The 12,861-nt window shown below is 69.6% G+C and overlaps 1 protein-coding gene across 1 annotated transcript in view; it reads left to right on the top strand.

Moving 5' to 3' along the window:
- The window catches only part of CHLRE_04g227650v5 (uncharacterized protein), a 15,832-nt gene extending 2,975 nt beyond the window's left edge, over positions 1-12,857 (top strand). Inside the window, exons 4-12 of the mRNA XM_043062039.1 lie at positions 524-645; positions 971-1,057; positions 1,348-1,424; positions 1,671-4,603; positions 5,143-5,209; positions 5,466-9,185; positions 9,339-9,925; positions 10,180-11,133; positions 11,332-12,857. Coding sequence (XP_042925391.1) covers positions 524-645; positions 971-1,057; positions 1,348-1,424; positions 1,671-4,603; positions 5,143-5,209; positions 5,466-9,185; positions 9,339-9,925; positions 10,180-11,133; positions 11,332-11,937 — 9,153 coding nt within the window. The 3' untranslated portion in view covers positions 11,938-12,857. The remainder of the gene's footprint in view (positions 1-523; positions 646-970; positions 1,058-1,347; positions 1,425-1,670; positions 4,604-5,142; positions 5,210-5,465; positions 9,186-9,338; positions 9,926-10,179; positions 11,134-11,331) is intronic.
- The last annotated feature ends 4 nt before the right edge of the window (positions 12,858-12,861 follow it).

Here is a 12,861-nt window from a genome sequence, read left to right on the forward strand (position 1 = left end):
AACCCCTTAGTCACAGGGGTTGTTTCCGGCCCCCCCCCCCCCCCCGCCTCCCCTTTGACCTTCCCTCGACCTCTCTACTACGCCTCCACCCCCATCCTGCGCCTCCACCTTCTCCTGCTGTTAATCCCCTGCTAATGATGGGACTTTTACGTTAGGCTCCTGCCGGAGCCTGCAACTGCAATCCCCACCACCCTCTGGCTTCCCGTTATCGTGTTGGGAACCCGCACCTGCCCAATCTGTCCTGCGTATTTCCTTTGCCATTCGCCCTCTATGTTACATTGTTACATGTTCACCTGCTCATGCGGCACGTGAGCAGGTCTCTCATGTGGCCGTTGTCCCCTCGGCAAACACACACACACACACACACACACGCACACACACAGACACACACACACACACACACACACACACACACACGGGCTTGCGTTTTCTTTTTAACACACACACACGCACACACACACACACACACACACACACACACATACACACACACACACACACACACACACACGTTCACACACAGGCGGACGCGCTGGAGTCGCCCTACGACCCCCGGGTCGTGCGGCAGCCGCGGGCGGGCGCCCACGCGCTGTTCCTGGCGTGGCGCCTGGCGCGTGGCGTGCACGACCGGGCAGTGCGCACGGGGTGAGTACGAGTGTACGACAGACGGGGAGCAGCGCACCGCTCCCACATGACTCTTTTTTAGGGGGCGCCCATCAGCAGAGGCTAAATCTCTCGAGTACGGCATAGATTGTCGACATCCAGTGTTACTGGTGTGGCTTTAATGCACATCTGCCCGTCCGCGTCCCTCTGCCCTCGTGCCCTTTTTCCTGCCCCTCCTTCCTGCCCCTCCTTCCTGCCCCTCTTTCCTGCCCCTCCTTCCTGCCCCTCCTTCCTGCCCCTCCTTGCTGTCCCTCCTTCCTGCCCCTCCTTCCTGCTCCTCCTCCTTGTGTGCCCACTCCGCACGCAGTGTGTTTGAGGAGCAGGGCTGCTGCGGCTGCGCGCCCAACACCTTCACCCTCGCCTGGCCGGACCGCAGGCCCGTCAACTGCCTCATGTGGGTCAGCTGTGCTGCGTGCTGCGTGCTGTGCTGCGCTGTGCTGTGATGGGCCGTGCGTGCTGGGCTGTGTTTTGTTGTCATGAGTTATGTTGTGCTGTGCTGTGTCATGTTGAGTTGTGTTGAGCTGTGTGGTGTTGAGTTGTGTTGGCCTGTGACGGCGACGCTGGCGCAAGGCTCTTGTACCGGCGGGAATGTACCGGTGTGCCCACCTCAAGTCCCAACTTGCCGTCCGCCCCCAACTGCCCCCGCATTGCCCCCACGGCCCCTCGCGCTCATCACTCGTGCAGAAACTTCGTCAAGCTGCGTCAGGGCTGGCTGCAGTTGGAGGGCCTCCCGCACGACAGCTCCCACCCCTACCTCCTGGGTGGGTGCGCGTATTGCGTGTGTGTGGCGTGTTGCCAATTCATCAGATTGGTGTGGTTGCCACGTAAAGCGTGCAAACCAACCGCAGCCCCAACCGCAACTGCAACTGGAACTTCCTGTTTTGAACCACTCCTCCGCTGCCACGCCCCATGCCTCTCGTGCCGGCAACCCATACCTCGGCCTGCTCTCCCCTATACGTTGGGCTCGGGCCGCATATTATCTTCCTCGAATTCATATGCCGCTGCAGACGTGACGTCTTTGTGGGACGATGACACACTCGAGTTCCGGGCCGTACACACCGTCCCGTGGGCCGCTGCCGCCGCCGCCGCGCCGGGCCTTGCAGCTGGCGGCGCCGCCACTCTGTCTCTGCCCGCCTCGCCTGCTGGCACCGGCGGCACCGCCGCGGGGCCGGCGGCGACACCGGAGGATGGAGGTGTGACTAGGGCTGTTGGCGATGGCGGCGGTGGTGGCGGCGGCGGCGGCTGGGGATGGGGCCGGGGAGGGACGCAAGACGACGTCGAGGCAAGGATCTCCCACGGCGGCGGCGGCGGCGGCGGCGCCCGTATCAGCGGCGGCGGCGGTCGGATCAGTGGTGCCGGTGGCGGTGGTGGTCTGGTGGTGGCAGGCGCGGCGCGGCCGGTGCTGCGCGGCCGTACCCAGTCTAGCTATGGTCAGTCTGGGTCAGGACAGTTGGAGCCGTCGGACCCGTTTGATACTGCCGGCGGCGGGGGCGGCGGCGGGGGCGGCGGCGGGGGCGGCGGCGGCGGCGGGGGCGGCGGCGGCGGGCTTTGGCGGCGGACGACCGTCAGCGGCGTCGCTAGTGCTGGCGGTGGCGCCGCCGCCACGGCGGTGGGCTCGAGGCTGGGCGGCCACAGCCTCCGGCGGCGGCAGTTGGCGGATGATGAGCTGGACGACGTCGAGTGGCGCCGCCAGGCCACAACCAGCGGCGGTGGCGGCGCCGCCGCCGCCGGCACCGCCACTGCCAGGCACTCCAACGCTGGCCACGGTGGCGGCGGTGGCGGCGGCGCCTCCGCCGCCGATCACGATGCGTTGGACAGCCCGCCGCTGCGGCCCACGCCCGCCGCCGCCATTTCACAGGCGGCGTGGCAGCAGGCGTCGCGCGCCGCCGCCGCCGCCGCGCTGGCAAAGGAGCGCAGCAGCCACCAGAGCCGCGGCAGCGTTCCTAGCCGCAAGGTGCTGCTGTCTATGATCGCATTTGCATCCAACGGCGGCGGCGGCGGCGGCGGCGGCGGCGGCGGCGGCGGGACCGGTGCCATGACTGTGTCGTACAGCGGCGTGCCAGCTCTGCCAATGCCGCCGCCAGGGTCAAAACCGGGCGGCGGCGCCGCCGCCGCTGTCGACACCGCAAGCTTCAAGACCAAGCTCAGCGGACTGCGCATTCTGACTGGAGGAGCCTCCAGTGGAGCGGAGGTGACAGCGGCGGCTGCGGCGGCGGCGGAGGAGCCGGCGGGGTTTGTGCTTCCCGCTGGTGGTGGCGCCGCATTCGGCGGCACGGCCCGCGGCGTGGCGGAGGGGACGGAGGTGGGCTCCGGGTCCCCAGTGTCCCCGGTGGGGAGCAGGGCGGTGGAGCTAACAAGGGCGACGTCAGCCGCTGCGGCAGCGGCAGTGGCGGCGGCAGCGGCGGCGGCAGCGGCGGCCGGAGACGGCGGCTTCAGCGGCGGCGCTGGCGGCGGCGGCGCCAGCCCTGGCCCGTCGGCGCAATGGGCGCCGCCGCTGACGTCACCCATCGGAAGCATGCGGCGCTCATCACTCATGCTGAACGCCTCGAGTGCCGCCGGTGGCGGCGGTGGCGGCGGTGGCGGCGGCGGCGGCGGCAGCAGCGGCGGCGGCTCGCTGGCGCTGAGCCCCCGCGGGACCGGCGGCGGTGGCGGCGCCGCCGCCGTGGCTTTGGGTGCCATTGCCGCCGCCGCCGCGACGCCTGAAGGCGGGCGCGGGAGTCATGTCAACGGCAATGGGCCCTGGTCTGGCGCAATGCCGGCCTCTGCTCTTTTGGATACCGACGCAGCCGCCTTCGCCGCCTCGCCCCGCGCGCTGCAGCGGCTGGGGTCCCTTCACGCCGCCGTGCGGCTGGCACGAACACAATCCGCCGCACGCTTCGCCTCTTCCTCAATCCAGCAGCCGAGCCCTCCGCCGCCATACGCAACCGCGACGGCGGCGGCGGCTGGTGGAGCGGATGGGCCGGGCGGTGGTGGTAGCAATGTGATGCGGGTCAGTGGCGGCGGCGGCGGCGGTGGAGCGGGGCCCTCGTCGCCGCAGCGTTTTCAGCATATGGCGGCGGAACAGCGGCTGAGAGTGGCAAGCAGTCCGCTGCGCTCCTCCCGAACAGGCGGGCTCGCCGCGCCGGGGTCAGCAGCCGCAGTCGGCACGGCTGCGATGGCGGCGGCGGCGGCGGCGGCGGCGCAGCTTCCGTCGCCGGCCGGCCTCGCAGCTTCTCCTCCGCCGCCGCCGCCGGCAGTGCGTCGCTCCACGCACAGCGGCCTTTCGTCTCCCGCCGCCTCGAACCTTTCGTCTCCCGCACGCTACCCCGGCTCGACCAGCGGCTTCCACGGCGGCGGCGGCGGCCCCGGGTTTTCGGAACCGGGGGATCTATTCGCGGCGGCGGCGGCGGCACTCACCATGCACCCGGGGATAGAGCAGCTGCAACTCCTCAGCCCGGGCTCGGGATCGGGATCTGGGGGTTCACCAAGGGCCGCGCCCCCCGTGCCACGGTCGGGGGGTCGGGGGCCCAGCGTGGATGGCGTTGTCGCTGGCGGCGGTGGTGTTGGCGGCGGTGGCGGCGGTGGCGGCGGTGGTGGCGGCGGCGCGCCCGGCGGCGGCGGCGGGAGGTCAAGACTCGCCACCTCTTCCATGCCGCACCCGGCGTATGCGGCGGTGACGGCGGCGGCTCCCGCGGCCGGGGCAGAGACCGGCGAGGGAGCGGCGGTCGTCGCGGTGACGGCGGCGGCGGCGGCAGCGGCGGCGGCGGCGGCGCACGCGGCCTCCCGGACGTCTGTGAGCGTGGGCGTGGTGGAGTGTGAGGGGGAGGGGGAGGAGGCGGGTGTAGACGCGGGTACGGCACTGGTGGCGGCGATTGTACGGCACCCATACGACGCGCTGCCTGGCTTCACGCCGGGGCGCGGCGTCACCACGCCCGAGCAGGCCGAGGCGTTCCTGCCCGAGGTGAGCAGGGGGAGGAGGAGGGGGAGGAGGAGGGGGAGGGGGAGGAGGAGGAGGAGGATGAGGAGGGAGCGGGAGGCGGCGGATCAGGAGGAGGGGGAGAAGGAGGAGGGGGAGAAGGAGGAGGGGGGATGGTATGCGCGAGCCCAACGAATAAGGCCTAGGGGGAAAGCGGGAGGGTGCGCGGGAGGGTGACGGGACGAGACCTGAGAGGCATGCGCTCACCGGGCGTAGGCTCAGAGGTGTGTAGTATCGGGGCCCAGGGACGGGGAAAGGTGGACTCGATGACGTCTTGCATTTGCATTCACACTAGCTTACATTTTTCTGAAGGGTGTCAGGGTGTGCAAACACACTTGCTCATACATCGCCTGAAGTGCCTGGTGTGGCCGTGAAAGTCTCCTTTGCACATTTATGAAGTCAAGTCACTTCGTTCTCCATGGACGTCTTCTCTCCCTGTGATCTTCTCTCGTCTGTTTTTTGAATTTCTGCTTCGCCGCATGGGATGGCGAAAATAAGCCCACCCCATCCTCCTTGACTCACAGGCTTCGGGCTGGCAGGAGGCGCTGCAGGAGCTGTTGTGCCTGCAGGACACGTACGGAGGAGTGTACGGTAAGACACGCTGAGATAGTGTGGGTGTACGGCGGTGCCGTGCCGTGCCGTACCAGGGCGTGTCGTACCTGCCCGGCTGCCAGACGCCGCATGCACGACACCTTGTATATAATTGGGCTACAGGCACAATGCTTGACCCTGACTGGCACGCTGTGGCACGGCGCAAGTTGCTGCTGGGTGCACATGTGCAGCCTGTCTTAGCATTTATTCATTCACCAACCTTGGTGTGTGCATGGCGGTGCGTTTGCGTTTGCAGGTACGGTGTACGGCCGCGGCTTACGTAACGCGCGGCGGCGCCAGCAGCTGCGCGCCCTGGCAGACGGAACAATGGAGTCAGCCATGGCGGCGGCGGCGGAAGCCGCCGGCGCAGCCGCCGCCATGGCCGCCGCCGACGGCGGCGGCGGCGGCGGCAAGGGCAAGGGCCCCGCGGCCGCGCGTAGCCCGGCGGCAGTCGCGGCGGCGGCGGCGGACGCGGCGGAGGAGGACGCGGCGAGTGTGCCATGCACAGTGCTGACGTGGGCGCAGGTTCGGGCATGGGGGCGTGCCGTGTTTTGGTACCCCTGCGGCAAGCCCCTGGCCTCCTGCTGGTCCGCCCTGGAGCCGCACAGCCGCCGTACACTTGCCGTATGTACCTTTATCATCCCTGTTGTACCCATCTTGGTCATCCTGATGGGAGCCGCCGCCGCCGCCGCGCTCGCCGTACTTGCCGTGCCGCTGCTCATCGCCGGTGCCGTACTCGTAACCGCTGACGTCATCGATAACGGCTGCTGGAGCTGCGTACGGCGGCGGCTGTGCTGTCTGGTGTCGTACATTGGTCCGGTACCGCAGTCTGACTCGGTGGAGGAGGAGGCGGCGCGCGATGCGTGCGAGGCTGAGCTGGCGGCGGCGGCGGCCGCCGCCGCCTGGCATGCGCAGCTCACGCCGCCACTGGGCGTGGCGGGGCAGGCGGAGTACTTGCTTAGGAAGCAGCAGCTGCGGCAGCAGTGGCCGCGTGTTGCAGCTTCGCAAGGGGCAGCGGAGGCGGGCTGCAGGGCGGCTACAGCCTCGCCGCCGGCTGTGCGGCCGCAGGCGCTGGAGGCGGCGGCCGCCGCCGCCGCCGCGGCCGCCGCCGCCTCTTTCGGAAGCGTCGGTGGCGCCTTGGCCGCGCTCAATGTCGGCGGCGGGGGCGGCAGCGTCCTGCCGCCGTCGGCGCACCTGGCGGCGACGCTGCCGCCGGGGCTGCAGACCATGCTGCGCAGCGGCGGCGGCTCGCCCGCGATTGCTAGCGGCGGCGGCGCCGATGTTGACGGTTGGACGCTGCCGCCGTCTGCAACCAACTCCTTAGTCATTGGTACCGGTGGTGGCTCCATGTACGGCGCCATCGGCGGCGGCGCCGCCGCCGTGATGAGCGGCGGCGGCCCTGGCTCGCAGTTGCCTCAGCAATGCTCGCGTTCGTACTCGCATCAGCAACAGCAACAGCAGTACGCATACGCTGCGTACTCACATCCGCATAATCGGTTTCGTCAGGGCGCGTCGCCTGCCGCCGCCGCGCATCATCCCAGCCCCGGCCTCCGCCTCCAGCACCCACAGCCGCAAGCCCACCAACACATGGCTTCGCCCCCGACGTCAGCTACAGCCGCAGCAGCAGCAGCTGCAGCCGGCGGCGGCTACTACAGCTACAGCCAGGGCTACAGCCCAGTGCGCCATCACAGCCAGGGACACGCGCTGCCGCCGGCGGCAGTAGCCGCTGCCAATAGCAACAACTGGAGCGGAAGCATGGCCAGCGCGGCGGCAGCGGCAAGCGGCGGCGGCCCCGGCAGCTTCGGCTGCCTCGCCACCGCTGAGTCACCCTATTTCCGCCCGCAGCCCCAACACCACCACCACCACCACCCGTTCAGCCAGCATCGGCCACAGCCGCAACACCCACAGCAACCGCCGCCTTACCGGGAACGTCTCTCGCCCCAGCCGCCGCCGTCTCCTCGACACTACCAGCAGCACGGCAGCCCTGGAGCGCTCGTGCCCGCAGCGATCGGAGGCGTGGGTGTAGAAGAGGCCGTGCCGTTGGCAGCGGGGCCTGCTGCAAGCGGGAGCCCAAGCCGCGGGGCCGGCGGCGGCTATGAATTGCCCGCCGGTCGGATGGCCGCCGCCGCCGCCGCCGCGGCAGCGGCGGCGCCGACGTACCTTCGTCGTTCGCCACTCAGTCGTAGTCCCTCCGCCGCGGGCACGCCGGATCCCGCCTTCGGCCCTGGCGGCGGTGGCGGCGGCCCTGGCGGCGGCGGCGCTGCCGCTGGCGGCTCGGCTGCGGGTCTGGGTCTGCGGCACTCGTACTCTGGCCGGACGTACCCCCTGGCCCCGCACCCCTCCGCCGCCACCGCCACATCGGGGACCTCAACGACAACCAGCCTCCTGACCTCGGCCACCGCGGGTGCCCAGGGCTCACTTCAGGGGCCGCTGCAGGGGGCGCTGCTGAGCGACGGAGACAGCGGGTATGCCTTGCCCGCTCCGCCGACACTGGCACAGGTGCAGGGGCAACCGGCGCAGCAGCAGCCGGGGCAGGGGCAGCAGCCGGGGCAGGGGCAGCAGCCTGGGCAGGGGCAGCAGCGGGGGCAGGGGCAGCAGCAGCGCCTGCGGCCGAGCGGCTCCGGTGTCGCGAAAGCCCTGTTCGGCCGCACTTCCCAGTCCGCACTGGCTCAGTGGCCGGTTGGCGGCAGCGCCAGCGGCACTGCGGTCGAGCCCTCGCCTGCTGAGGGCGCGCGGTGCCCCGCGCCGCCGCCGCCGCCGCTGGCGACGTCTCCGTTGGGTCGGGCGCCGGCAGCGCCGCCGCCGCCGCAGCGTTTCGGCTCCCGGCCTTCGCTTGGCACTGCGTTCGGCTCGGCGACTGTCATGGAGGCTGTGCTTGCAGACGCGGGAGATGCGGGAGGAGATTCCTCCTATGGTGACGGTGGCGCCGCCGCCGCCGAGGTGGCGGCTGCGTCTGCTGCTACAGCCGGCCCGAGCGGAGGCGGCGGAGGCAGTAGCCGCTACGGCGGAGGCGGCGGAGGCTACAGCCATGGTGTTGTTGGGAATGATCCTAGGGGCTACGGCCTCAGTGGCGCGATTGCGGACCGCTCGGCTCCCACCTCCCGCTCGGCGCTTGGCTCCGAAATGTATTCATTGGCTGCAGCAGGAGCCGCAGCCGCAGCAGCGGCGGCGGCGGCGGCTGTAGCTGGCGCGACACCGGGCGGCCCGCGGTCGCCCCTTCCTTCCCCGCCGGTTGCGCCCGGGCAGGGCAACGGCCGGTCGCTGCCGCTCGGGCCCTCGCCCGGTAGCGGCGGCGGCGGCGGCGGTGGCAGCGGCGGCGGCGGCGGCACACCCGGAGACTACACACGCACAGAGCCCTATTCGCACAGTGGCGGCGGTGCTGCTGGCGGCGGCGGCGGTGTCCCAGCCAACTACGCTCGCTACAGCCCTGGCGGCGCGTTCGCCCTAGCCGCTAGCGGTTTGCCGGCGGTTGCAGAGTCATTAGTTGGATCACCCGCCACGACGGAGGCCGGCGGCCCGCCCTCTGTCGGCAGCCGCGCGCCAACCGCCTACAGCATAACCTCCGCCGGTGGCGTGGTTTCGCTCGGCGGCGGTTACGGTTACGGTTATACGGCGGTTGCGTCGGCGGCCAACTCGCCCATGCCACGTGGGCTTCCGCCCACTGCAGCGGGGGGCCTGGGAAGCGCGGGGCTGACGGCGCTGTCAGCCAGCCGCCGCCGGGAGGGGGGTAGCGCCCATCGCAGCGGTTACGGCAGTGGCGGCGGCGGCGAGGCCGGCGGCGGCTACACCTCGGGTGGCGGCGGAGGAGGCCGGAGGAGCGGCTATATGTCGGGCGGGGGCGAGGACGGCGCGCGGAGACCGGCCAGCGGCGGAAGCGGTGGCGGCGGCGGCGGCGGCAGCGGTGGCGGCGGCGGCGGCGGCGCTGCAAGGGGAGGGTTGGCGGCGGTGCGCACACGCACCCGGCGGCGGAGCTCGGGTAAGGCGATGGAAGGGCTCGGGTCTGATCGTTTCAGCCGGCGACGGACTGCGCAAACTTCCACTTGACAAAGCACACAGGGATCTGTTATGTACCTTTGTTCTTGTCAGCCTTTACGTAAACCATACCATAACCAATTTGCGGCGCACGCAGGTGCTGGCTACGAGTCTGCGGGCACGGGCAGCAGTTCTCGCACGCCCCCGGCGGCGCGCTACGCCTCAGTGTCGGCCACCTCCCCCACCGCCGCCGCCTACGGCTTCGGCCAGGTGGCACCCGGTCACGGCGCCGCCGGTACCTTGGCTTACCGCCTCAGCGGCGGCCGCGCTTCGGGACCCGGCGGCGGCGCCGCCGCCGCCGCCGCTGGATTTGGCGGCATGGTGCTTGTGGGTGGTCAGCTGTATGCGCTGGGCGGCGGCGCCGGAGTCGGCGGCGGCGGCGGCATTGGCATTGGCATAAACCTGCAGGCGGCGGCGGATGCAGTCCTCACGGCGTCGCGTGCGCGCCGCAGCAGCACTGGCGGTGGCGCCGGCGCCGGCGGCTCCCCCGGACCAAACAGCTACAGCCTCGGCAGCTTCGCCGGGGGTGCTACTGCCGGTGCCGCTGGTGCTGCTGGGGGCGGTGTGCTGGGTACGCCGCCGCGCCCGAGCGGCGGCAGCGCTCAGGGGCCGACGCTGGCGGAGGCTGCGGCGGCGGCTGCGACGTATGCGTCTCTGGGCATCGGACAGCCGCCCCTACTCATGGTGAGGCCCAAACACACAACAGATTCCCAACGCAGCCTCGCGCTCCGTTTAGATACGGTCACTTTTGGCGCTTTGGCGTTTCCCTCTTTAAGTGTCATGGCTTGGCCGGCTGGCCGTGTGATTGTGTTGCTTGCCTCGAGGACATTGACCGCGCAACCAGATGCCGATGTTAGGCTTCCCAAACCCGCCGATGTGCAGGAATTCGATCGGCCTTTCGACGCCATTACCCCTCCGTGTGCTCTCCCCTGTCGCAGGCGGTGCCGCGGTCACCCGGCCTTTCGCCTCCCCCGCACGACCTCATTCGCCGCGCCTCTGGCGGCGGCGGCGGTGGTGTCGGCGGCGGCAGCAGCGCTAGCCCATTTAGATCTCCGTACTTTCCCCTCGGCGGCGGCCCTGCTGACGTGGCGTCGCCCGCCCGCCTGCCCTCGCCTGGGTTTGCATCGCCGGCACTCGCGCAGCCGCCGCTGCCGCCGCTGCTGCCGCCGCGCCAGAGCTCGGCCGGAAGCGGCTCTGGCCCTGGTAGCGGCTTAGGTCACCCGCTTGTGGTGCTGCCATCCCATTCCATGCCCCATTACGCAAGCGGCTCCATGGCCGTGCAAGCAGCACCGTACTCAAAGCCGCAGCAGCAAACGCAACCGCAGCAACAGCAATTCCAGCCGCAGCAACACCGACCACAGCCGCAGCCACCCTCCCCCCTCAGCAAGTCTCCAAGTGCCGGCGCCGTGGCCTTTGCGGCGCACGCCCCGGCTGCTACTGCCGCTGCTGCTACTGCCGCTGCTGCCAGCACCGCGTCTGCCGGCAGTAGCATGAGCAGCGGCATGAGCGGTGCTGCTACAGCCCAGGCGAGCGGGGCCGGCGCTGCTACTTCTGTCAAGCCGGGCAGCCGGGGCGGCGGAGGTGGTGGTGGTGGAGGTGGTGGAGGAGGCGGGGGCGCTGCTACTGCCGCTGCCGCCCTGGCACGTCCGGCCTGGGGCCAACGCGTGCCGCCGACCAAACAGCCCTCCCAGCGGCAGGCGCAGCAGGCGCAGCACGCGTTGCAGCAGGTGTCGCAGCAGGCGCAGCAGCAGCAGCAGCAGCAGCCGCATCAGCCGCAGCAGCAGTTCTACCAGCCAACGCTGTGGGACCGGCGGCGCGCCGGCAGCGTGGCGGCCTCAGACAGTGGCGACAGCTCCGTCAGCAGCAGCCCCGCCCCGGCACCACCGCAATCAGTAAGTCCCTAGCAGGCATGGTGCAAGATAACGCGGGATGTGCGATGTGCAAGTTTGATTAAAACTGCTTGCACACGCGTTGCGGAAGCCGTTGATGCGCTGGTCTTGCCGTCAGAGAGCATTTTTTCTGTTGTGTTGCGGTTGGTAACATTGGCACCTCCCTTGTCGTGTCCCATGCACTTGCATTCGTTCTTGCAGGTTCACTTCGCCGCTCCCGCGCTGCGCATTCGGACCCGCAGCGGCGGCGACGATGTGGTGGGAGCTCCGGCTGCCGTGGCTACTGCTACTGCCGCTGCTATTGCTACTGCCGTGGGCGTCTCCGATTCGGCGGCGGCGGCCGTAGCAGGGCGGCCCGGCCTGTCCGTGCCAGCGCCGCCAGTGGTGTCCCTGCCACCCGACGTCATAATGCCGCGAGGTGACGGCTACAGCCTCGCCAGCGCTGCAGCCGCTGGCGGTGGCGGCGGCCGCGGCGGCCGCGGCGGCGACCCTCTGTCGCCGCCAGCCGCCGGCGCCTCGTCCTGGGCCTCGCCGTCGGGTGGTGGCGGCGGCGGCGGCGCGGCGGAGACGCCGACGGGCGCGTCTGCCAGCGTCACGCCTAGGGCGGGAGCGTTGGGTGTGGGCCCGCACGCCCGCTCCTCCAATGCACTGCCGGCGACGCCGACAAGTAGCGGCAAGCCGCCGCTGCCGCCCAAGGCGTTTGGCGGCAGCCCGCGGCTGCGGCAGGCGGCGCCGGGAGAGGATGGGGGCACGGCCGCTGGCGGCGGCGGCGGTGGCGGCGGCTCCTGGGGAGGCGGCGCGGTGTAGGGTGGGTGTAGGCATGTTGAGGGCTGGCCAAGCTTGGTAGATGGCACAGTTGTGCGTTTGTGTGTTGTAGGACCGCTGAACACAGTTGAGGAGTGAGCTGCGCATTTGGTGGTTGGCAGGTTTGTTTCTGTGCGAGCGTGCGGTATGCAATTCCTAGTGCGCGCGAGAGGCGGAGCTGGCGGGCTAGAGTGATACCCTGTGCACGGGAAGGCGAGCGAGGCTGCTTGATACGGACTTGTGTAGTGACGGTGGAAGCGCCAGTGAACGTGGTGTGTCGACCCAAAGGCTCAGGAGTGCGGCTCGAAGTTCTACATACAACTGCATGTGCACCCACAATACGCCGTGCCTGGCTGGAAGGACATCGTGGAATGGCGCACGGCATGTTGCCACGCATGAAGATCGCTTTGCAACCCAGGCTTGTTATTGTGGCATTGGCGCTCTGATGCATCTGTGATTCCAGGCATTCACATGGCGCCTCCAGTGCTGTTGGGCAGCAGGAGAAAGCACGGTATGGCAGGCTTGAATAGGAATTGAAGGGATGTCGGTCCATTCGGTTTTTGAGCTCAGTGACTCGAGCTACTTTACCACCGGTTTTACGGTGATATCTCGTGATCTGGGAGGAAGACAAAGTAAGGTGGTCCCTGGGTGGGGCCTTGCAAATTTTGTCTGCAGGACAGGATGCTGGGGCCAAGGCTTGGGCGTACGGTGGAAAAGGGTCCAGGACCTAAGGACAGGGTCAGGGTGTCCCTGACAGGGTGTCCCGAAACCCCAGCATTCCTTGTATCAGCCAAGTGAAATAGGCAAGGCGTGGGGGCGCGGCTCGTTGCTGTATCGAAAGCTGCTGGATGGCTTGGAAGATGGCTGCGCAATGCCCCCTCGCCATTCAGGGACGACTACAGCTTGGTGCATAATTTCACTCGCATC

The sequence above is a fragment of the Chlamydomonas reinhardtii genome, chromosome 4 (assembly GCF_000002595.2).
Source record: "Chlamydomonas reinhardtii strain CC-503 cw92 mt+ chromosome 4, whole genome shotgun sequence".
In the NCBI taxonomy this organism is placed as follows: Eukaryota; Viridiplantae; Chlorophyta; class Chlorophyceae; order Chlamydomonadales; family Chlamydomonadaceae; genus Chlamydomonas; species Chlamydomonas reinhardtii.